Source organism: Trachurus japonicus, chromosome 5 (genome assembly GCF_045865225.1).
Source record: "Trachurus japonicus isolate A0001 chromosome 5, Traja_1.0".
NCBI lineage: Eukaryota > Metazoa > Chordata > Actinopteri > Carangiformes > Carangidae > Trachurus > Trachurus japonicus.
Window position 1 is genome coordinate 13,280,255 of NC_140911.1, and position 25,536 is coordinate 13,305,790.

The 25,536-nt window shown below is 41.6% G+C and overlaps 1 protein-coding gene across 32 annotated transcripts in view; it reads right to left on the reverse strand.

Annotated features, from left to right (window-relative positions):
* Nucleotides 1-16,339: 16,339 nt before the first annotated feature.
* The window catches only part of foxp1b (forkhead box P1b), a 149,116-nt gene continuing 139,919 nt past the window's right edge, over nucleotides 16,340-25,536 (reverse strand). For 24 of the 32 annotated variants that reach the window (XM_085776425.1, XM_085776419.1, XM_085776411.1 and 21 more), the window contains 4 exons: nucleotides 25,003-25,124; nucleotides 24,054-24,123; nucleotides 23,700-23,866; nucleotides 16,340-21,049 (listed from right to left, as the gene is read on the reverse strand). In XM_085776425.1, coding sequence (XP_085632551.1) covers nucleotides 20,905-21,049; nucleotides 23,700-23,866; nucleotides 24,054-24,123; nucleotides 25,003-25,124 — 504 coding nt within the window. In that variant the 3' untranslated portion in view covers nucleotides 16,340-20,904. Of the gene's footprint in view, nucleotides 21,050-23,699; nucleotides 23,867-24,053; nucleotides 24,124-24,490; nucleotides 24,661-25,002; nucleotides 25,125-25,536 lie in introns of all 32 variants that reach the window. The other 8 variants (XM_085776402.1, XM_085776404.1, XM_085776405.1 and 5 more) reach the window with 2 other exon arrangements.

Consider the following 25,536-nt stretch of genomic DNA (forward strand, 5'->3'; position numbering starts at 1 on the left):
ATGGCACAAGAACCAACACTTCCACAGCCTACATCTTATGCAGATTCTGGACTTTGAAGTCCTGTAAAAGCAACCACAACCCAAGCCGGCTCTTCACATCTTGCAGAAAGTGTGCGTCTCCACAGCAAAAATAATACCTTCCTGGTTAAAGCTGCGGACTCGCAGCGGTGTGGCTCTCCACGTCTGACATTGGCAGGCCGTCCGCGTGTGTGCAGCGCGAGCCCAAGATCAACAGTGAAGAAGGGAAACCACCCCGGGTGTCGGCAGACCGCTGCTGTTGGGCCCGTCACACGCAGGAGGGCTGATGCTGTCACACTCAAATGCACGAAACCGTAAACTTGTCTGGCCTGTATGAAATACTTGGGAGAGAAAGAGGGGGGTAGTGGGGTGGGGGTGGGGGTTCTTGTGCTCTTGTGCTCATGCAGGGGTGGAAGTGTATACCCTGGGCAATGCCGTTTCCTCTTGGCCTGCTTCCCGGTCTGTCTTCAGGCCCACGCCTTGCACAGGCATCCAGGCCACCTCACATGTGAAGAAGTGTGAATGTAGCGGTGTGTGTGTGTGTGTGTGCGTGTAAGAAGGGGTGGTGGGGTCACTGTGAGGCTAAAAAGGTTTCTCTAAGCAGTGACGCAGCTCCATCAAGCTCCCCTCCTATTAAAGTCAACCCAGGGTGACATATGACATCCAGACATGCAGGGAATAATTGTTTTTACTGATGCTCCCTGACGATGCCTTGTCCATGTATGAGGTTCCTTGTCTCGACGGACCGCCGCTCATGTGTTTCCCATCAGGGAAGTCTGTGGTTACCTTCCTGATTTTGCTGGACTGGAAAAACATAGCTAATATGGTGTGATCTGGAAAAAGCTTTGATGCAGGGGCTTTACAAATAAACCTCTGAATGCCATATGGTTTGCATTCATCTCTTAATTTATTTCCTATAAATGTCTATTGAATATTCTGCAGAGCCAACATGTGTGTAACCAGACTTGGAAAACAGAAGGCCGGGGAGAGCAGTTTGTGGCAAAGTGTGATTATTATGATTTGTTCTTTTTTTTCTCTCCTCGCTTCATGATAGATGAGTTGCGAAGTCGTTCCAAAACAAGCAAACAAGAAAACATGCAAACAATTCCCCTCTGAGCTTCGCAGTTCCCGGCTCACCTTACAGTGCCAGGCCCGACACAAAGAAAACTCCACTCATAGAGCAATTAAAAAGTAATGATTGTGAGCTTCACTATGACTCATCAACTGACAGACTTTTCCCTATGAAGTTGGATATTGGGTTACCACTGACAGAGAAGTCAACAGACAGCAGGCGTCCAGCGGTGGAGGACATGGAAGTGAGCTTTTCCAAATGCAGCAGACTTTCCTACGGTGGCTTCCAACACAGTGAAGATAGAACCTGCTCTATGTGCGAGGCTTCGGCAGCCCAGCATTTGTCATCAGCAGCTGCCTGTGTGGGTGTCAGCTTCATAAAACACACAGCGTTTTGTTCCTTTATTATGTTCAGTGCCATCTAGGCAAAAAACACCAAGGAACAAACATGTCAAACGTTCATTTCACAGTTGCGGTCAACAGTAAACTAACAACAGACACAGTTTCCACTTGCTTGACCTTTTCCATGATGATGTGTTTAATGTGTGCAGCTGTATGAAGACTTGCAGGAAGTTGCTCGTGTGTTTAGAGTTTCATTTTCTGCCCACTAATATTCTAGAGATGCACGGTGAGATAAACCCAGAGTGTGAAGGGGAGAAAAAAAAAAAGAAGAAAAAGGGCAGTAGGTTTAAACAAACAAAACAAAATCATCAGAAGAGACAGAGTGAGTGTGCTGGACTCTGAACTGCAGCCTCGGAGAACATGTCACATGCCATTTGGTGGCCACTTTAAGCCAAAATGAGACGTTTTTAGCACGTCTGAGGCTCCTGGCAGTGTTAGTGCCACGCTGTGCTGTACACAGAGCAGCCAGCTACTAAAGGATGCATTTGCAGCATGTGACACTTAGCAGCACATGGTAAATATGTACCAGACAGAATATTCATGCCTATCCCTCCAGGTCCAACTAAATGCATTTCAGTCCGAGATAGTGGAGTCCTGTATTTACTTTCAGCGGGGTGAGAGGAGGAGAGGCTATAATCACTGATTGAAATGTAAATGTGAGGTAGCTAACTGAAGTATTGGGGCGGGCGGGCACGGAGTGGAGATATGAATTACAATCTGTCTGACAAATTTCTCTCATCGGACATTATGTAAATGGGAGGATAAGTGACTAGTAGTATTTGAAACAAAAATCGATGCAGGAGGCGATAAGTGAGAGTGGTTGACAGAGTGGTTCTGAATATCCGCAGATATTTTCAAATTCAGGGATGATAATTTGATCATGCAAAATATATTCATTACATAAGGGGCCCTGCATGCTAATAGAGGAGACTGCGTATCTATGAAGTTCATATTTACTACAGTGGATCATTTTAAACCAGATGTTGCGATCATGCGATGCTCTGATTTAGGATTTTGACTGTAAATGTAACTTCATTCAAAATCACACTGACATGATTGAGGATAAAACAGCGTGACCAAAAAATTCGGCCTGGAAATACAGTATGTCATGGCTCATTTCATACATCTAGATAAGGACGGTATTTGTTTTTCAGTTGATGTAATCTTGTCTGTTTAATTTTTCTGTTTTCAGTAGTGTTGGAAAAATGAAAGGGTTGAAAAAAATAACTATATAATTGTTTTTTAATTGTTAAAAGATTTTAACCGATAATGACAAGCGCTTTGGGGGATTCTAGTTGCTCTTGGGTTAATATGAACAGTTCAGAAACTGATGTAGCAGAGGCTCCTGGATGTCACGTTTTTTGATGCACGGCCCAGAACACATCCATCTTCATTTTTTCAACCTTTTAATAACAAAATGCCCACAGTTCAATCCCAGCACACATTTCCAAGTACAAACACAATGATTTTTCTAGATGAAACAAATGCTTAACTTAACTAAAACAAAACACACACACAACTTCACTCAAAAAAAAAAGAACAATATTTATATAAAACAAGATAGGCTACTCTGTTTTAGCTGTTAGCTGACCACTGTAAGTTACCCCTAACCTGGCCTGAAAGGGAAAGACAGAGAGACCTGACCCTAGATGGCGCTGAGCACAGATATCAAATAGCTTAAGTCATTCATCATTCCTAGCTGACTATCACCATGTGGTCTTGAAAGGAAAACAAAAAAAAGTATGGTGATGTTTTTTCAGTTAGTTCCAGCTCCCATGCTGAGGCTTGTGGCTTTCTACAAACATTTCCGAAGATACTGTTTATTACTAGTTTAAATTAAAAGTCAGGTAGGCCTCACTATTTATCACTGGCAACAAACATGAAAACAGATGCTGAACAGAAGAAAAAAAACATCAAAGTGAACTCCTGCTTGACAGTTTTATCTTTTTCCTCCTCTGTTTAGAAATGGAGTGGCCTTGACAGGAGGCGGGGGGGGGGTTAATCGGGGTGGACCGGCCTGGTCTGCACCCAGCCCAGTTCCCCGTCTGTAAACAATAGGGGTGTGGATTAGTTTGGAAACAATGTGTTTATTTAAAAAGCCCACTTCCTGTATGGACTCAGCAAGTCTCCCATTAATTTTATTGGCGGCGGCTCCAGTTCTGAAAATCATTGTTTAGAGGAGGGAAAAATACAAAACACACAAGGCAAAAAGGAACGCTTTGCATCTGCGCTCGGTTCCTGTGTGATAGGACGGCAGCATTAATAGAATTGGTGCTAGCTATTTGTGTTTTTTAATCATCTGGAGGGATCTTAGGTTCAGAGGAAAAAAACAAACGAGGAAACATTTCGATGTTTTTGTTAAGACTGCTTTGGCGTGATCTCTGCTGCTGCTGCTGCTGCGTGCACTACGTGTACAGATGTGAGTTTCATGAAAAAAAAAGAAAACAGGAAAAAAAAGAGAAAGCCAAACAATTTTTCTGCTTAGTCTAAACTGCCATGAGCGGTCTACAGAATCTGCCTGCAGGAGCTGAGATTCAGCTGAGGGCTGTGGAGCCCAGGAGCGACGCCCACCATCCCCCCTAACTGCCCAAAGCCACATCCTGTCCAAAAGGAAAAGACTTGCACTTTCTCCTCAGGAGGAACACTTGCATTAATGTGATCTCAATTACCCATAAAGCAATACTGCAGCAGCTCTCACACCTCTCAGCCTCATTCGGCGTCAGTCACATCCTGCCGTACACACTTTGCGATTTAATTTTAGCTGATCTGATGTCTGCTGTGGAAAAAGTTCTGAGGCACCCTGAAGAAGGAAACAAACAAAACTCCTGATGTGCTGCTACGCCAAAGCCATTTAGCGTTAGTGAGTAGCCCTGGTGGAGTTTATGAGTTCATTTCTGAGACTGACAGATATGAGGGGGGATGAAAAGGCATTAAGAATAAGCAGTGCAACCTTAGCCCATCCAGACACGTGCTCAGAGGCCAGAGAGTAACAGGTAAACTCGGGGGAGGGTGGTTAAGCCCTAGTTAGGCATGTAAATCCCACCCTTTACAGGCAAAGCGCTCCAGTAGATCCCTGTCAATTTCCTGCAGCTGTGCTTGGGCGGATTTACATGAATACACTCTATCACTAGCGCTTAGCCTCCTGTGTTATACATTTACTCACTTTTTGGGTGGGTTATAAAAATTGGTTATTTTCTTTTGACTTTTTTTTTGTGTTCCGTGGAGAAAGAATGGTTTTATTTACAAGCCACCCAGCATGGCTTCTTTTGTAAATTGACTCCTCAGTTTTGTCCACGGGCCAGGCATAAGAAGGTTAGCTGCCTGTTTCCTGATAAGCTGGCAAAACCTATCAACCCCGGCAAGAAGATAGTGCTCTGTATTTCTGTCATGCTTTATCATCAGCTGGGGTGAAACTAAACCGGTGTTAAGCGAGAGTAGAGGGACCATTTCCCTGGATTACAGGCGTCAACTTTAATTTCAAAGACCAATGGTGTATCCAGGGAAGGTGCAGGCTTCGCTTGCCACAGATTGGCAGCGGGCTCCTGATAAGGACCCAGTAGCGTTGTTCGCATTCACCACGGGGGCCTATTGATCTCCGAGCCGCTGGTTCATTTCATAAAATACAAGGTAAATGGTGTTAGAGCAGCAGTATGGCTCCCTATTCACCAGGCACACTGCATCCTGTGCCAAGTTGTCTTGGCTCTGTGCTGTGGCAAACAGGAAAGACACAGCAGGAAGACAGGGTATTTGTCAGGAGTCATTAAGGAAGGAGGTGACAGTTCAAGCTTTTTGCTTTTAGGATTCAACGCAATGGGCTTTAGAGGGAAGATGCTTTTTCTTTACAACAAAGCCGCATCAGGTTACAAGCAAAGTTTAATTCAGAGGATTCTCCCAGCCCAGCGCTCTCACCGGTCAAACTGAGCCTGAGCCTCGAGCCGAGTTATCTTTCAGTGCATCAGTGTAATGCTCACCATCAGAGTGTAAAATTCATATCAACATATTGAGCACTTATTCATACTGAAATGTCTCCCCCCTTTCTTTTCCCAAACCAAATTTATGAAAAGCATAATCACAACATGAGGGCCCCCTTATTTTATTATCAGTGGGTGTTATTATTAGAAAACCATTTCAAATGATATGTCACATGGGAACAAATATCATTTACAAACCACTAATGACTTGCAAACACTCCTCTAGCCTCCGGTGCAGAATGACGCCTTCACACAGTGTGTGCTCTGCTCGCCTCTCTACGGGGACATGCGGTGGGATGCTGCACGCTCTCAGAATCAAACAGAATAAACAGGAAGACCTTTTTCTTTCAGCTCAGGCCATACAGTGGCAGTAACACATTAATTCTTAAAAATCAGCCCATTTAAACCTGTCATTACCACAGCCATCTAATGGTTTTTAGGTGTGTGTTTGTTGCAAAAATTCAAATGAGACACTAAAATATGTACATATTCTCTGCAGAGATGGATTAGGTTTTGGATATTAATAATTAAGCAGACATTATTATTATTACACTTTGCATCTTCTGGGTGGATCAAGCTCACCTCACTGCTGGACTGCTAATAATGAGTCATCAATAAAACATTCTCATAATGTCAGAAAGACACTTGTGTAGATGCACGGTCTAATTTTACACAGGCTGACTTGGTCATTAGTTCAGTATGGCGTGAATGCCTCGCCATGCAAAACACACAGGAGGTTACAGAGGTGGCCTGATGTGGCCTGACAGTCAGTGCATCAAGCCGCTGCTTCATTAATGTTAATCATCTTGAAATTTCGAATAACCAAATCAGAGCACCTATATGCAAATATTTTAAAGCATTTTACTTTTTAATGGAAAGGTGTTTTTGTTTCCAGCACTCTCATTTGCATAGTAATTGTGTCTATTGTGTCGTGTTTCTTTAACTTCAGACTGGCCCTAATAGTCATCTGTGCTTGGAATGGTACTACAAAAATATAAATAAAGGATATGGCACAAGAAAGAGAATCGCATTCAGTTGCAGATAAAACTCCACCTAAAAGTTTCCCTCGTCAGATCAGAAAAGTACGTCGGCTATCGAACATGAAACCTCCCAAAATCTTCACAGAGCTGTAATGAGAAACTAAGAAAAGCAGAGACCAGAGGGAGAGCTCTGGCTTTATTGCCACCCAGACATAATAACTTAATGCAAATTGTAACTAGTTAAGCACAGCAAAATAATATGATACCATTGTCTGAAGCAGATTGGTATTATAATGTTAGCATGTGCAAATAATCACATTTTCTCCCTGATACAATTACATTATTTGTTCTGGTTGTATCATACACCAATAAAAGCAAACATCATATTAGGATTCATGGCACTTTTCGGATTGCGTTATCAATATGTGGAAATAATTGTCTGCTGAGAGATTAAATTACATTATTGTGTATCTTTTTCATGCCTAATAAATAATGATGGATGGCTCTTATTTTCATCACCACCTGCAACCATTTTGTCTTCTTCCCCCAGCAAGTTAAAAGTGAGAGAATAAATAAAGAAATAAAAGGGGAGAGTGAAGAACCTGGAGCGATACAAACCCGGAGGTTCTTGTCGCTGAAGTTTCTTCTTTCTTCTGATCAAGGCTGGGAAACGGTAAATATGAGGCAGGTAGACACCCTGAAAGTCAACATGCCCCTGTTTATTCTTTGATACATCTTTTGGCAAGCACACACTTGAAGATGATGAATAACTCATTGACACGCAAAAAGCCTTGCAGGGGATTCTCGGTGTATGATGACTTTATCAAATATTGTTCCTTCAAACTGTAGCATATTTCAAGCAGAAGGTGTCAGAGACACACAAACCACTTCACAAACAATGAGCTAATTGTTGAGTCTCCTTTTTTTTTATACATATACCGGTATTTCAAATTTTACTTACGCAATAGACAGTTTAACTCCATTAGAGACTTCTCTCCCAGTCCCTCTGAGAACATTTCAGCAGTACACTGTAGCATCCATATTACCATAACATAATGTTAGCTGACTTGTAGGAGGCTGATGTTGTTTCCATGGTAGATATTCTTTTAAACATATTTGTAATCAATCCTTCAAGAGGGATGCTATGTAAGTATAAAGTAATTACATAAAAGTAAAAATTTGGATTCAGATTCTAGCAAGTACTTAACTAAAAGAATCTAAAACAACAATATTTAACAAGTGCATGCAATGAGACAGACTAGACAGACCATCATATAAAAGGTTAAATATATCTGAATTACTGGAAGTCTTGACTTTGAAAACCATCTCTCAACATTTCTGTGGTTATCAGTCATTTCCCAGAGTCTCAAGTTTGGGTGGGCTTATTTTGTATTTTGTGTCTTTTTCTTTTCTCTATTACACTTTATGTTGTACATTCTTTGTATGAAATTACTTTTTTCCACTACGCATAAGGGAACAAAGATCAGAGCTACCAAGAATCATTTCACCACATATATTTGTGGCTATTTGTGAACTTGAAAGATAAAGCAGATGCAAACACAAAACAAAGATAGAGAATAGTTGAAATCACAAAGTTTGACCTTCTGGGAATTGAGGATTATTCAAACCACATCAATTCAGTTATCTTTTTCAAAAGAAAAAAAAAGATATGGTAGGCTACTTTATTTATTTGTTTTTTAAATAAATTTCAGCTATTTTTGGTGGTGTTGGCTGAATTTAATCATTAGGACCTTTCTTTGCTTCCATAGCAGCTTGAGTGACATGAACCTTTAATGTTTTGTTTTCTGGTCCTGACAAATGTAGGCGATAAACCTGTCTGCTCAGCAGCGGCAGCTAGCTGTGTGGCCGCCTCACTCATTTACAATTCACTTTTTCACTCCCTGCTTTTGCATATAACCCTAATTTTAATCACTTCATTTGCACTTTGTGTGAGATAAGAGAATTGATTAGCCACCACTCCTCAGGAGGCTTCATGTTTGACTTTCTCCTTTTTTTCTCTTCCAGTCAACCAATCTTAGCTGTCAATACCTGAAACTCCTGTTACATGAGATGCATTTGTTGGCACACTGTTATGTGGTGATAAAACAAGGTAAGGACATTATAGTCTCCCCACCAGTTAATTGGCATCAGAGAGAGAAATGCTGTTATAACTTCATAACTTCTTAAGTCATGCCTTGTGCACAGCTAGACGTACAGCGTTGTAAAAATTTACATTTTAATGAAATATTTGAATAAGCACTTGAAATTCACTCTACCAGGTCTCCCGGTTCTAAAACCAACATTTCATGTTTGTGTTTTGAATGGCAGCGTCAGAGAAATTAGCATGCCAGTCATACAGATTAGGAGGGCATCAGTGTAAAGTCACAGGCTTCCTCAATCAAGGTTCACTGCAGGTAAACACTACCCATGACATGTTTAAATGATAGCTTTTTTCCAAAGAAAGGAGGGGGAAAACATTAAATTCATGGGGGAGTGGGAGAAAGCCTTACATCAGAGCATCAGAGGAATCAGAGCAGGATGGATGGTGAAAAGAAACTCAGACGATAAAGGCTATTCACTATTTACACTGATACACTTCTTTTTAGGTAAATCTGTCAGGGAACCTACAATTTAAATATTCACTATTGACACTTCTAAAATAAAATACAAAAAGGAAATGAAAACTTGATTATTGTGTGCAATTTTATTTTAAGAGTGTGGATTATGTAGTTGTAGATCAGTAAGATGAGACGATTGACACCTTTGAAGACCAGACTACAACCAGCAGCCCATTAGCCTAGCTTAGCACAAAACTGGAGATAGGGGAAAACAGCTAGCCTAGCTCTGTCCAAGGGTAACAAAATCCATCTACCATTAATTCTATCTATACTGATTAAAGGCTCTTTAACATCAGTGACATATATTTTGTGCAAGTAATTTGCGTGTCAATTTTTTTTTTTCAAACTCTGGTTTTTATCATGAGTCCTTTCACACAGACCAGCAAAAAAATGTGATAATTTTTTTTTGGGAGGGAGGTCGATTTTTCTGAGTTTTCGTCTGGCGAATAAACACATCAACCAATCATGTTGCGTGGAAAGGAGGTACATCACAACTTTACACATCACCATGACAACAATGACGAATAACGAGTTGGCAACTAGACGACAGTGGCACAGCAGGTTTGGTTAACATAACCAAACCGGTGTTGAATATGTGAGGGATAATCAACAATAACCACCCGACACAAAGCAAAACTTTTATTTATAATTGTTGCAGCTGTCACATATAGGCCTACGCATTGCCGCCAAACCTGAATGGTTTTGATGTGAAATATTCACTGCCGAATATTTCTATGTCTTTTATTTGTCACGTCCCCGGTGTATAAGGGCCTTAAAGCTGTACAGAAAAGAAAATTGAATTTGAGCCCACTGTGGGTCCTAACATTAGTGTAATAACTCATCTATCAGACGATGTAGCCCAAACTTTGCGCAAAATTCTATTTTCGAGTAAATCCGGGATGAAAGTGTGGTATTTCTTTTCGCATTGGATAATGCAGGCACATGAATTATACGTCACCCTGCTCGCGATTCATCAGCCACTGATATTGGATCTGTCATCCATCAATCAAACGTCTGAGACACATACACACACTCCGAGCTTGGTCTCGCCCCAAACATTGAATATCCCGCCCCCTCGATAACGACCAATCAAATTCGTTTTCCTTACTCGGGTATACTTATGCTGCAACTCGTGGAAACTTGGCGCGACAAACAGGACAAATGGCCATTTCTGAACACCTTTAAGACTTTGAGTGTCAGATTTTCTTATACTTTCAATGAAGCCTGGGTAGCTGTTTCTTGTTTCCACTTGTTATGCTGAGCTAAGATAAACAGCTGTAAGACTGATATTTTCTCATTTAGCATGAGAGTGATATCAATCTTTTCATCTAGCCCATTCAAATGAAAATATAGCCTAAAAAGGTCAGACTGCACCTTTGAACACTTTTCACTGCAGTTTCACAAACATAAGTGATTTTTCAACACCATTTTTCAATCTTGAAGCATTTACTCTCACATGGCTAGCATGACGCAACATGGAAAACAAATCATCAGCATCTTGATTCTGGAGGCCTATTGTTTTTGTCTCCTGATCACAGATCTATCATCATTTTTAAGAGCCCTCCCAGTAACCGCCATTTCTCTGTTAATTCACTATGACACAAAGTGCGAGAGGCAGACGTAATTATTCATGTTGTTTTGCATCTCTTCAATTATTCAAACCAAACATTTTTTTTCCAGTAATGTTGGATGCTGGGACATGAGCACATGTCAGACAGTGAAGACGGAGGTGGAGTGGAGACCTGCAGAACAGTTCATCACTGGAGTTGCTTTCTTTACAGCAGAGCAGGATCAACCCAAGGCTGTTTGCTCCACACCAGCAGGTTAGAGTGGTGGATCATTACACTGGAGTCCAGTCTCAACACAGAGACATGTCCTGTTGAACTGATTATTTTCACTTCCAAACATAAAATGAGCAGATCTAAAAGATTGTATCTGTAAGTTTACAATGCACTGTCAAGTAGAGTTTATCATTGTCAACTGTTCTTGTCAGTGACAATAATTGTAAATAATACTGTGTTAGGCTAGCCTGGTTGGCACGACTTTCCAATGTTGATACTCAGCATTGGGTCTGGCCAAGACGTTAAGAGAATCCATTTCTCAAAGCTCATCCTTCAAACCTGGTTTACCCGCCCCCCTCAAATGCCTCAGTCTGCTATTGGTCGAAGCCAGAATAGGCGGTGTCGAAGCTTAAACCAATCACACCGCTCTTTCCTCTGACGTATGTGCTGCTCCATGCTGCTGTTTCGCTGCTCTACTGCATCACTTACTTGAACACGCCTCTACCCAGAGCCGTTGGAGAGGCTCGACGTTGATTGGCTCTCGAAAAAGAGGTTGGAGTTCCCGAAAATTCGGGAGACAGAAATCCAGTTAATAGCACGGTTGGCCAGACTAGAAGTCAGCAGCGCTTTTGCGAGGCGTGACGTCACTAGTGTGGGCGCGACCAGGCTAGTGTTAGGCTACATCCACTATGTTTCTGTTTTACAACAAATATGATCTGCATCCAGATGAGTGTTTTAGCTTAAAGCAGAAGTAAGCGATCCGGTCGTTTTGGCTAACTCCCTGTCAGCGGATGGAGTTAGCAGTCCCCGCCCTCGTCCCTACGTCACCACATGCACGCGCATCCCTTGGCTGCACACACAGAGAGGACCGCCCCTTTATGCCGTTCTCTCTCCTCATTGGATAAAGGTTGTAGGATACAAGGAAAGTTTTCTCCTCAGCTTACAGCAGAGCAGAGTGACTGACAGACCCGTGTTTCAGACCAAACACTCTATATAAGTGATTGCTGTCGGAAGATATAACTATTTAAGACTTATATTAACACAAACATTCCGCTTACTTCTGCTTTAATATCAAAGACAATCTGCATCCATACTAACACACCTCAAACTCATACTGTACATAGGTTTGCAATCAACTACACTTGTGTTAAGAGAACGCGTCGGTTTAACTGCATCGCACACTGATGTGTTTTTGATAGTTTTAAGATAACAAAAGTACCATTTAAAGGAGCTTTTTCCACATTTGGCTATGCTATTTAGCATTAGCTCAGCTGACAGATGATGATGGATGTATGATATGGTTAAAAACTTGAGAAAATGTTGGTAAGTGGACTTTGAGCTGGAACAGATGTGAGAATTTGACATAAACCTTGACAGAAGTGTTCCCTAAATAATCAAATGCAAGAAAAAACAGACAAAGTTCAAGCTGCATTTGTTGATTTCAGAGAATAAAAGTAAACGCCCTTCACAGCTGAGTTTCTAAGAGAAGAAACTCATGGATTTGGGTTGCTATAACAACATGTGTGAGTGGGTCTTTAACCAACAGCACATCCACATTCAGTTCCCATCACCGTGCACCTGCATTATATTGTAGTCATATTTAGTTAGTGAACCCATCAGTGGATCCAACAGCTCCCCCACCCTTAACCCTCCGTTACCAAGAGAAGACGACATCTGAGCATCTCAGCTATTTACTCAATGAGTGTAATTACCATTGGCTACTCACACAGGGTCTACTAACTGATGTGATAAGTACCTTTATACTTTCATCTTCCTTTAGTTCCCTTTTTAATTGCTTGGACTCTCTTTGAAACCTAGCTGTGCCTTCTAATAAAGAAGAAAGCAGGGCCAGCTGTGAATTAGTGATTGTTGTGTTGGAGCTGGAGCTGGTAGTGATACAGGCCTTGCGGTATTGTTGTGTATGCGTGAGTGTGAGCGTGTGTGTGTGTGTGTGTGTGTGTGTGTAGGGGTGGGGGGCAGCGAGGCATGCCTTTTGAACAGCAGGTGGTAATTGAAACAAAACAAGGGCTGATTAGGGAAGCGTCTGGCAACTCATGATCCAAACAGCGAGCCGCCGAGGAGCCCAAACACAAGAGCCCTGGAATAAAGTGGTCATCATCTAATTAACAGAACACATTTTAATTACTGAGTAAACCAAGCAGTGCAGTGTGTCAATTTAACTGATGTGGTAAGTGCCAGTTTACAATATCAGAAACAGACAAATAATTGGAATCTAATTACAAGCAGGTCTATTGCACACCAGTGCCTACAGCCCGTCTTAATAAACAAATTTTTACATCAAACCATGAATAACAAACACTGCAGGACAGCTAATTGCCTTGCTGCAATGTTGGGAGTTTGCCAGCTTTGACTATTTGACTGAGGCTCTCGTGTGAATGGATGAGGCTGTGCAACACTTTAATTAGAATAAAGTGAACAGCAGCCATCCACATTTGATTTTGCATTCTCACAGAGCTAAATAATACGACTGTGAACTGGTTGTTGTTTAAAAGGGCATCTGTTTGGGGTCAAACAACAACAAGAAAATTAATACTGACTGTCAGTAAAGTTAAAGGGTCGGTTAAAGCAATTTATAGAGAGAACATACTTACCTCCAGAGATATTGCTGTGTATGATGTCATAACATTAAAAGGCTTTCCTTTTTCACGTTAGCAATGGAAGTTCATTTCTGCCAGGTAAAGAAAAAAGAATTGGATTATATACTCAACGTGATCAAAAAGGGATATGGTACTTGTGCTAATTGAGTCCAAATACTGGGGGAAAAAAAAAAAAATAATAATCAATGTGTTAAAGAAGCTGTTTTTGAGTTGTCCTATTGCTGCACAGCTACCATTAGCACAACTGTTTATTTCCTGGTCTAGAAGAAACGTTTGAGTTCATCATTTTACTAACAAGAAGCTGTCTCCAGAGGTGGAAAGCAAGGCCAATGTTAATTCTTTTTCTTATACTGAAGTTAGCATGCTAACCAGCTAGCCTTTGCCATTCCCGCTACCAGTGACTCATTGTAGCCCATTATAATAGATCCATGCTGTAGCCTCCTAAAGGAGTTGCCCTGTTCAGAGGATGTTACAAAGTCTTGTCTCATAAATGCAACAATGGCTGAAGCTCTGGTCAAACAACAATCAGCATCAATCCATGTTCAGTGGCAGAGATAAATACTTAGTTAGTTAGTTAGTTAGTTAGTTAGCTCCAGTGCTTAACAACCATGGGAATTTTTTCCTTTTTAAAAAAAAAAAAAAATCAATATACATTGGCCCAGTCTGGCATTGTGCTCAATGATCACCCTGTTCCCCTGGTTTGAGGGACAAAAAAATAAATAAATAAAAATAAATGAATAAAACATCTAATTACCGCTAAATAGGAACCTAAACATTCTGAACAGCTAGAAAGCTACAACCCTGAAGAATAGCAAATGGACAGAGGAATTCTGTGCAGTTGTGTGTTACATAAATTTAATTTAATTTTTTTTTTAAATTACAAAAATAGTAATTCTACTCATCCAGTATTTCTTAAATTAAGGTTAAAAACATTAAGCCAGCTGCTTCTAGAGGCTGCAATGTTAACTCCTGTCAACAAAAAAAATGAGTGGAAAGACTTAAGAACCCAAAGAATATAGTCACAGAACAGTATTTCTTTGCTAGAAAGTTATTTAAACAAGCAATAAACACATACCAGTGAGGTCTGTGGATTAATTGTTTCTGCATAAAGAAAGTGTGGTTGATTTTTGAGCATCATGAGGCTGAAGGTGGGTGGATCAATACATGAACCACTAATACCGGAAAAAAAAAAAAAAATCTTGCAACTTTTCTCTGTGAGACACGCACTGTTTGCTTCTCTACTTCTGTGTGCATGCAACTTGTTAATTCAGAGAACTCAGTGAAGCAAAACATGCACCTTTTTCAGGGCTCGCTTGTGGGCAGGCATCAAATAAAGAAGGGGAAAGCAGCACACTCGTAACTCAAAAGCAATCTTTTGTTTCAAGTTGTACAGATCAGCGTTTGAGCGCATTGCCTTCAGTCAGTCTTTAGAACTTGAAATGAAAGACCACATCAAATTTATGAGAATTTCAGAGAATTCCCACAATATACATGGTTTTTATTTAGTATGGTAAGAAAAAGTGCTTCATGTTTGGCAGATCTTTGAGTGAAGAAAAGACTTTAAATAATACACCTTATGAATCATGACACGTCTCTTCCGGTTTGATACCACATATATTCCTGACAAAAGGTATCGGTATTGGTATCGATATTGATGATTCTGGCTTTGGTATGACTTGCCATTGCCATCCGCTAATGAGGCACAAATTTCAGAGGTGGATAACAAAACCTGGGACAGTAAAACAAAAACTTTGTGAGGTAAGTGAGTAGTGAATCCCTCACAGCGATCATAAAAATGAAAGCAAACAGTAGTTTGTTTTATTTAAGGATAAATTTTTAGTGAATGTAAATATAAAGTTATTCACAGAGAGCAAATTTTGGTCTTGAAGTTTTTATCCAGTTAGACTGAATTTATGCATGGAAGGCCAGTATTGGCTGATCATGTCACTGTGTCAATATATCAACAGAGACCCACTGTTCCCATAATATTTCATCCAACTTTATGGACTATAATAATATCATATGTTAGCGTCTCTGTAAGTTACTGTGTGATTAATTCATGTGAATGCTTCTGTTAATGGCAGATTTTTTTCAAAGACACACAAACATCTTCCATTACTGTGTGTTCGCTCTAACTTCATGTTATCTGATCAGTGTCATGAAAAACAACACGAACACATATGAAGCCGGAGCATCCAGTGAAATACTGCCAATAGAAAGATTGCTTGTGATTTTATATCGTTTCCATTAAATCTTGTCTTTCAAAGGCCTTAATTAATAATACACTTGACATTTATGTTTTCCAGCAATAAGCTAAGCAAGAAACGATTTATGTCACCTAAAGCTTTTTAACAAATCAATGCAACTATTTGTAATTGCTTGTTTCACAAGATTAAAAGTGCTTAGACTTGATCTTTGTCTCCTGTTTAGTAGCCAACATGACCTGTGCCTCTGTCGTAAAAACCCAAGTCCTGGTCTTCAGCATTAGCTCCTGTCACCAAATCCATATCGCTATTATTTCTGGAATTTTAATGGTGTTACAATTTATAGCTTATCAAATGCAGTTACCTAAATTGCTGTTAGGGAAAGACAGTTTAACTGTCTCTTTTTAATTACGATATAATTTAATGTTGAGGGAGGCTGAGACGGGACTCCTGCAGCAGATGACAAACACAGGTCTGTGTTGAACTCCTCTGCAGGTGGAAATATCTGGTCTATCTGGTAATGTGAGTTCATCTCAGTGAGAAACTTTTGACACTTTAACAGCTGAACAAACAGGCTGCGCTGGGTAAAGCTGCACAAGTGCGTCTTTAACTGTTCAACTACAACACGCAGGAGACTGTTTGAAACAGATGCAATCAGAGACTTGAAGAAACGATCTGAACAACCAGCATTTTATTGCATGTTTAGAATGCTCACGTCAGTCATCGCCACTGACTACAACAGAGTGGTCTGCATCAGACAGACAAGGAATGATGAGGAGGTTACAGACTGATGGAAATGATGAGCAATAATATTTCTCTATAAAAAACAGGAAAAAAGAAACTACAGAGCACATCTTCAAAGAAAAAAAAGAGTGAAAGAGAAAGAAAGACAAGCTCCTGCAGGATGAGAGCACCTTGACAGCTCTTCGGCTGCCTCCCCCTATCCCCTCTTCTCTCCCTCCCTCCCCCCTCCGCGTGGAAAAAAAAAGTGTGATGAGAGAGAGAGGGAGAAAGAGGAAAGAGGGGGATGGAATGACAGCGGGCTGGATGGTTAGTGATGGATGAAACAATGGCGTCTTAGCTCGGGTGCCAGTGTGTGTGTGTTTGTGTGTGTGTGTGTGTGTGATGTTACGGGGAGATCTGATGCCACACGGCCGCAGTTTGCAGGACGTTACACCTCCGACCTGCCTGCTGTGCTTGGTTTGACTCATTTACAATGACCCTTGAGATAAAAATATAAATATCTTGATGCCAAACAAAATGTGTGTGTTTTTACCTACGTGACATGGATGAGGAGGACACATCTTTGATGCATGAGTGAAATGAAATTCTCAAAAAAAAAAAAAAGGAAAAAAAGACAGCATTTAACAATATTCTTTACATCTTGGCACTGCATATTTTTCTTCTTTTTCCTATTAATTTCATATAAAATATCATTAGATTGATACACCCTTATATTATTACTGACCACTTAAACCATACCCCCCCACCACCCCCAACTCTGTGACCCTGGGATTAGTCATGCAAGATATCTCCATCTTGTAGAGGAAATATACCTGTCTGCCCTTTTCTCAGAGCAGTAATCTTTAACATACAGCCACAGAAGGCAGTGGTTGGACCATCAAAAGGAAGTATCAAAAACAGCTTAACACAAAGAGGGAAAAAAATCTGTACAAAATGCTTAGGTCAATGATAACAGAGAAAAGTCTGTTTTCTATATTACAGTTTAAAATCCAAAATCGGGGATAATCTCCCCCCCAGCCTGCCCCTGCCCAGCTCACCCAGATGTCTGTGAGGATGATGTGATTTTTTTCTTTCTTTTCTTTTTTTTTTTAAAGCAAGGATTACTAAGTAAAATACATTTGCAGCACAGTTTGCTATTCCAATACATACAGCAGTTTTTTCTCATAGCTATTTCATAGTTAATACAAAGCAGTGGCGATAAAGCAAACATCATAACACAAATGTATTTTTTGATCTTAAAACAAAAAAGGAGAGAGAGAGAGAGAGTGAGAGAGAGAGAGAGAGAGGGAGAGAAAGAGAGAGAGAGAGAGAGGGGACAGGAAAAGACAGAGGCTATACTGACATGTATGTACAACCTAATATTGGAACGCCCTTAAAACAACCCATTAGAGAACAGACAGGATGAATGTGCCACACACAGCTGGGTGATATCTCCATGAACAAAAGGCCTGAGGTTTGGATTGGTTTTGGCAAAAAGGATGAAACCTTTAAGATAAACAAGCTCTAATTTCATTTTTTCTTATTATTTTTTTGTACTTTTTTTTCTCTCTACAGTATCAGACTACACATGCAAGACATACAACTAAGTGCAACTGAGTGAAATGTTTGTTTATTCCTCTTCTCATTTAATTGAATCATTCCCTATAGGTTTGAAATGAGGTATGCGTACTAACGGTTTTCTCATGCTGTTATCTTTAGTAATGTCAAGCTACACATGCTGAGAATGTTCTAATCTAACCAGCGCTTTTCCCTCCTTTTTGAATACCAAACAAACCAGCCAGATGACTGGGGGTTTGTGGATGAGCTCGGCTCTGTTCTCACGATCCTAGCCCCGGCTGTAACTGACCCATCCCACAGCTGCCTGGATATTAAATACATCTTCTGGAAACCACAGATTGCCCTTTTTCCTTTTTAGTTAATGAGCAGTGAACTTAAAAAACGATAATAACAATAACAATAACTGCCATAAAGTACCTTGTACCCAGCTTATTAGTTGACAGGAGTGTTTTTTAATATAAAAAGTAATAAGTTGACAGAAACTAAACACAATCATAAAGTCTTGCCAATCTTAACAAAGACACTAAAACCCCTAACAAGTGGCATACAATCATTTCAAAGCATACAAAAGTTAAGGAATAAAAGAAGAGACACATTGAATCATTGTGTGGTCCAGTTGAAGTAGAATCCATTTCACATTGTTCTCTGCAAAGCTTTTCCCATTTACCAGTATATTTTTCCTCACCAGCTTTTCTCTACATACCCTTTTATGTTGCACACAAATCTGTTCCTGACCAAAAAAGCTCCCTTTTCAACTCACTGGCCCAAAAAAAATAAAATAAAAAGTTTCCCTAATTTGGTCATCGTGTAGTCAGACTGTCAGCGCCTCCCATTCAGATTTGGTCACTGCAAGACATTACTGCAGCAGTCCTGTTCGAGACACACCCCTTTGGTTTTTTTTTTAAAATTATTATTATAAAAATGAATGAAAACACCAGTTTGAGGAGCATTTCCCTCGATTGAGTCTACCACCGGCCCGACTGCAGCCGCGGAGATCGTCCAATGAGAGAGAATGGAGGAGAGATATTTGGCCTTATCAGCTATTGCATGGAACACACAACATTGACTTTGTAGTTTATCTTTGGTAGTCACAGAACAAGATATTAAAACACATTAACAACTAAAAAAAAAGCCAAATAAAACATAAAATAAGAATAATATAATAATAATAAATAAAAAAAATTAAAAGTGGTTGATTGCAGTCTTGAAATTCATGGTCTCTTTAAAATTTAACTCTATCGAGGCTGGAATTTTTTTTTTTTAATCGGTCACAAAACCACATGTGGATTTCACTCAGTTCAATGTTGTGGACTACAACTATTGGCTTTTTGGGTGACACTGAACAACGAGGCATCCACATCCCCCACATGGCATTTACTGTACGTCTGGGCCCCTTTATGATGGCTGTCAAATACTGGAATGTGCAATGTTTAGGTCTTATTGCAAGTCTTGGGATTTTGTTCCCTTGGAGGAAAGAAAGAAAATGAACATTTCATCTGGTGTGCAATTATTAACACTCACTAAAAAACTTAAAACTGGTCATGCGTGTGATACAAATAAAACTACAGGGAATGCACGTTTATCTTTCAAGCTCTGAATGAAATTACAGCGTGGAAAAGCAGACACATTTGATTAACAATGACAGTTGTGTTCAGGAATCACAATTAGTTGGTCTAAATCATTATCTCGCCGGTGCACACCTGACATTTTCATTTTGCTTTAAAAAACCCGGAGCTTGTAAGTGATCAGAAATTCTGTTGCAGCTAAGCATGCTCTGCCGTGAGGGGCTGTTTTAAAGTATAATTTCATAAGGATAAACCATAACCTGCATGATTTCTCTGTCATTCATTCGCATCTTAAATTAAGCTTCATTGATGCGTGGAGAGAGCCTTCATTATGAGTAGTGCATTGCCAATGGACTTCATGAGGGAGGGGGTGAAGGGTGGGCTACACCTCAGAGTGGTGGTGAGTTTTTAATTTTTTTTTTTTTTTTCTATGTTGGGAAGATTGTGGAATAAATGACAGAAAAACACTGCTCGGTATCTGACATTCTGCTTCATGTGTGTGTGTTTAAAAGAACAACATGAAAGGAAATCATAAACATTCATCATCAAGTGCTGACCACACAGAATCTCCACAGCATGGGCATGAGGTCTGATCAGTTTCAAGAAAAAAAAAAAAAAAAGATGCATTAGGTTGATATTCTATAACCTCTAACCCCCCAAAAAACAAAACAATACACCCAAATAAAAAACAACATCCCTCCCACCCTAGATGGAATCAAACCAATCAAAAGTGTTGAAGGCAGTGACAATGAACAGTCTGCACTCATTCTCCCTTACACACACACACACACGCACGTACGCACGCACACACACATACACACACACACACGGTGTAAATTAAACGTCAGTCATTCTCTCTCTCTCTTCAGTTTGTGGTTAGATGCGTGTGTCTGAGAGAGAGAGGAAGAGAGCGAGAGAGAGAGAGAGAGGAAGAGAGAGAGAGAGAGTGGGGGTGGGTGGGGGAGAGACACAACCCCTCTTGCAGTCCGCAGAGTGCAGTACGTCCTGGCTGCACGGCGAGGGTCTCCCAGAGTCTGACCGCGAGCACGTCGCCCCCGTACCAAACAAGTCCGTCCGACACATGAGTAGAAATGAAGTTTTCACTTTTTAAGCTTTTACTTAAATCAAAAGTAGAAATGAATCAGGAAAAAAAAAAAGGACCCTCGCGTCGGGGGGTGTACTTCTGTGTTGTTTGTGTGTGTTTTTGCTATGTATTGTAATGGCACTAAAAAGTTAACTTGGAGACATTTGAGAGCTGTCATCAGTGGCTGAGACTGCAGTTCAGTGTTTGTTATCTGCGGAGCGCTTCTCGTCTCCCAGATGACCCAGACTGCCTCGGCCTCTGAGGCTGGGGAGGGCTGCCTGGCGCTAACCCTTACAGCATGTCGTCGTGGCCCTGGTCGTCGTCGTAATCTCTGTGGTGATCGAAATCCGGACTGTGATTGGCGGTCGTTACCAGGGAGAGGGGCCCTTCGTGGTCTTCGGGGTCCAGTGGTTCCTCCTTAACGCTGATGTGATGCCTGGAAGAGAAGAGAAGAGAGGGAACATGTAGCTTCACTTCTGCCAGCTTAACTTTCTTACAAGCAGTTTTTTTTCTTCTTCTTCTTCTTCAATAACCTCTCACACAGGCAGCCACAAAGAGATACAGACCTGAGCTGATTCTGTTTATAGAGAAGGAAACAGGGGAACAAAAACAAATGTCTGGCTACAGTGAGGCTGTGAGCGGGGGCCTCAGTGGTGCTGATGATAATTTCAGCTTTCTTTTGAGGTATTCCAATCCCGGCAAAGCTGCAGGCTTTTTATTTTCATGGCAACCGACAACAGGGTATTCACTTAGAATTGATAAATGAGGAAGATTAACAACGTGAGACGAGGGGAGGAGAGAATGGACTCTGCGGAGCGAGTGGGCTGCCGTTGTCAGCCTCCTGGTGGCGGAGGATCAGCGGCGCGCTGTGTGTTCCCCTTCCTGCTCGTTAACATGCACAACCTGCGAGGCGGGTCTCCAGAGGACGACCCTGAGCCGGCTTCTATCATTAATCAACTTCAAGCAAACACAGCGAACAGACACCGCCATACATGCTTTAAACTCCAGAATTAATGCATATTTTCAACCAAGTGTCAATAAGGGAAGAAAAGCGCTGGCAGGAAAGGCGTGCGAGAGAGAGCAGCAGCGGCGCACTCGGCACAACACTGTGATAAGAAACAGAGCCCTTATGAGAATAATAACGCTGTCACTTGTAAACAAGGCAAAAACATGAGCCCCCCCTCCCCCCAAGCTTACAGCCTGGGCAAAAGAGCCACTAAAGAGATGAGATCTGCCAAATTTCTCATTACAGAAACAGAGCAGGAATGAAGCGCAGGGGGAGAGGAGGCCTGGCTGTGGCAGAGGGAGACAGAAAAAAACATTATGAGCAGCTGCAGGGGACTTGCTGCTCTAACCTGCGGTGCCAGGCTGCTGGAGTGGAGGTAGAGCGGTGTCAGGATGAGGCACCGGGCTCATTTACTACAACAACAAGGGACAACTGGCACATTCTTCATCACCAAAGCACACATTTGATTTATTCACACCAGGACGTCTTGTGTAATTTGCAACTATTGTGATGGAGACGCTCCTATGCTAATGAGCTGACATATTTTGGTGTAAATTATAAAGAGGGGAAAAAGTAAAGTCAGCTTTTCTATCATTTTCACATCAAAGTAACTCCACAAGTGCCGTAGCCTCAGGTCTGACTCTGTGGCTGCAGGGCAGACATGAAATTGTTATTATTATGCTATTGAACTGCATGCTGATTCCACACTTTGCTTATAATTAGCCTTCTCTGGGTACCTGATTCGCGTCTGGCTGTTTAACAGAAACAGACTCTGGTTTCTTCGCTGTGTTAAAAAGCTGTGTCCTGTCAACCGGCAGCACATGTGGAAAACACATGTTGTAGCGCAGTTGACTGTGATGAACTTGTATTAGCAACAGTGTGAGCCTGAGTTTCATAGACTAACGGGGGGGGGGTTTGCATATGTTAGGTTTAAGGCTCATTCCCTGAGTGTGAGTACACTCACTGTATATAACACTCAATATGAAGGCATGAAACGGTGGGTATGTTTTGTTAATAAGAGAATAAAGTTCTTTAAAAGCAAAAGAAAACAGTTTTAACTCATTTTGTACTTGCATAAAGCTTATAGATATAATTATAAAGAAAGAGTTAGCGAGCTCGATCAGCCTAAAGATAGAAGCAGAGGGGCAGAGGGAGAAGCAGGCTGCCTTCAGGCCAGCACACCCATCCTGTCTCTGCCTTTCCTGTTCCACAGCCATGCTCAGAGCTATGTTCACAGTGATTAGGGATGGCACTTTCTTTCATTTGGCCAGGAGCTCATTACTGCACCTTCTTTTTTTGTTTTCAGGCAGAATTTCCCCCAAGCTCAGACATTTCAGGAGGCCATCCCCGAGTCTACCCGCGCTGCACATCGGTGGTCTGCCCTCACATCTGGAAACGATGCAGTGTGCGCTGTATTATTTTAGGCTTCAAACAACTTAGCAGACACTCCTATACAACAAGTGAACGGGGAGCTGCGGTTTCCAGGCCGACCGCAACTTTCCTACATGAGAATCTTGGATGATGTCCTCCAGACTAATTATGCTTTTGTGTTGTTTTTCTTTCAGCGGCTCAGAGGCGTTTCTCAATGTGTTGCAGCTCATGTTGCACCGTGTCGGAGCCAGCAGCTCTGTCACTCTGCGTTCTGGCATTTTATAAATATTTTAACAAATTGGAATGCTGATTATGGCGAGACCGAGACAGACAGCAGGACACATAAAGGAGAGTTCATAAACTCGCTGTTAAAATAACAGAGGGGCTGCACTCTTTTCTTCCCGAACGGTCTGATGATGGAAGCTTTGAAAAGGTGGAGTTTCCTTTTCTGCAGGGAGGCCAGCCGCAGCTCTGGCCATGACCCCACACACCACTCCAATATCATCCGTCTTCATTTTATTTATTGTCCTCCCTGGCATTGTTTCTATTTCATCTGATGCCACGCATTAGGTAATTTTAGTGCATATTGGGTGGGCGCTGTCTACATCTATTTAGAGTGTTACAGTCTCAGTGGAGCTGAAACTCTTTCCCTTTATTCTCTTTTCGTACACAGACTGTGTTGGAGATAGAAAGTGTGTGTGCCACTCACATAGCTGGCAGGGGTGAGCGTCCTGGGCTGCTGTCACTGCCGTTGCTGTTTCCATGGTCCATTGCTCCATTCATCTCCTCACGGATGGCGTTGGCCAGGGAGTTGAGGGTGGGACTTCCAATGGAAGCAGTAGTGTATAGAGGTATGTTGTTTTCTGCCATTGAAGCCTGAAAAGCGAAGCCCGAAGCATTAAATTTGAAACGGAAGAGAGTTGTCAGCACTTTCTCAGTTGCCCATCACTCTTTTCATACCAGTATATCCCCTAACAACAAAGACGGACAGAGACTTTTCTTTTCTTTTTTTTCCACTTTTAAAGTGAGGCAGCTAAACGATGAAGTCACATTTTATTTTTACCTGGAAGGCAGCAGAGAGGGTCGGACCATAGCCCAAGCTGGTCTGAATGTTCTTCACTAAGGCTGGACTTCTGCAAACAGAAAAATTAAATTACAACCACAGACTCATGTCTCACCTAGCATGTGATCTTCGACTACAGTATCTTATTTCATAAAAAGAAATCAATGCACTTTGTATAAGAACTAAATACATTTACTGGTGTAGTAATGTGGAGATTAAGGCAATAGTTCTGAGATGTTCAATCACTTGACAATACCACACAACTATCACCACTTTCATGGAGAAGAAAAAGGACTAAGCTGATGGAGGTAGGTCTTGAAAGCATGATGGATGGCAAGCTAAACACAGAAAGCATGATGGCAACACTGGTGGGGAGCATGCAGGTGGGGGAAGGGCGGGGGGCCTCAGGGGTTTGCAGGGCAGGCGGAAGTGCTTACTGTACGAGCAGCTCGTCAAAGTTCTCATCAGTGGCGTATTTCCGAGGGCGGCCTCGCTGTATGTGGCGGCCGCGCTTAAACTCCTCATCATCAACAGTCCAAAAGGACCCAAACTCATCCTCTACTCTCACAAAGCACTTATGCAGGGAAAGGTTGGTGCGAATGGCACCCTGGGAAAGCAAACCAGCAAGGGGGGGGGAAAGGGCAGGGGGGAGCCAGATGCAGATGCAGTGATCGACAGGACAGAGACAGAGGACGGACACACAGACACAAGACAGACAGACAGACAGACAGACGAGGGGAGAGGGTGAGGATCAAAATGAAAATAAGCCATTGTGGGTTATGAGGCATCACCAAAAGGCTTCTGAAAGCATGAAGGGGAGGCACGCCAAAGCAAGCGGGGACTTTGGGCGTTATGGCAGACAGACAATGAGATGGAGCAGCAGCAGCCTCTTCCCATCAGTCAACGGTGAGACAGACGCTAGTCGGGGCTCAAAAGGCCGACAACCTACCCACTGATCTTTTGAGGCCGTCTCTTTTGGAACTCTATTTCGTCGACTGTCCACACAGCCCCTTTTACGTTTTCTACTCGCACAAAACACTTGTGAAGACTAAGATTATGCCGGACTGCATTCTGCAGTTGGTGTAAAGACAAAAAAGAGAAGAAAAGAAGGTTGCTATCAGTACAGTAAACATGTCTGCATGGGAAGAATTTCATTTCAAGGAAGAAATATTTTGACAGGCACTGGGAGAAACCTGAATGAAAACAATAAATAAACCAGAATGTTATTGGCAGTAAATGGTCCTTGAGTTTCAAATGACTTAAACAACATGTAAATATTTACTGGTCTCCATGGCAATACAGTAAGTGACATTCTTTTTTCTTATCATCCAGACGGTCTGAACAGTGTGAGGTGGTAAAAACTTAACATTTTATTCCCAATACTCGGCTGCTCACTTTGAGTCGGAATTTCCCTCCGCTAAAAAAATTACAACTTTAAATTCATGGACTCTCATACATCGTTCCCTTGTTATTCCAGGAGCTA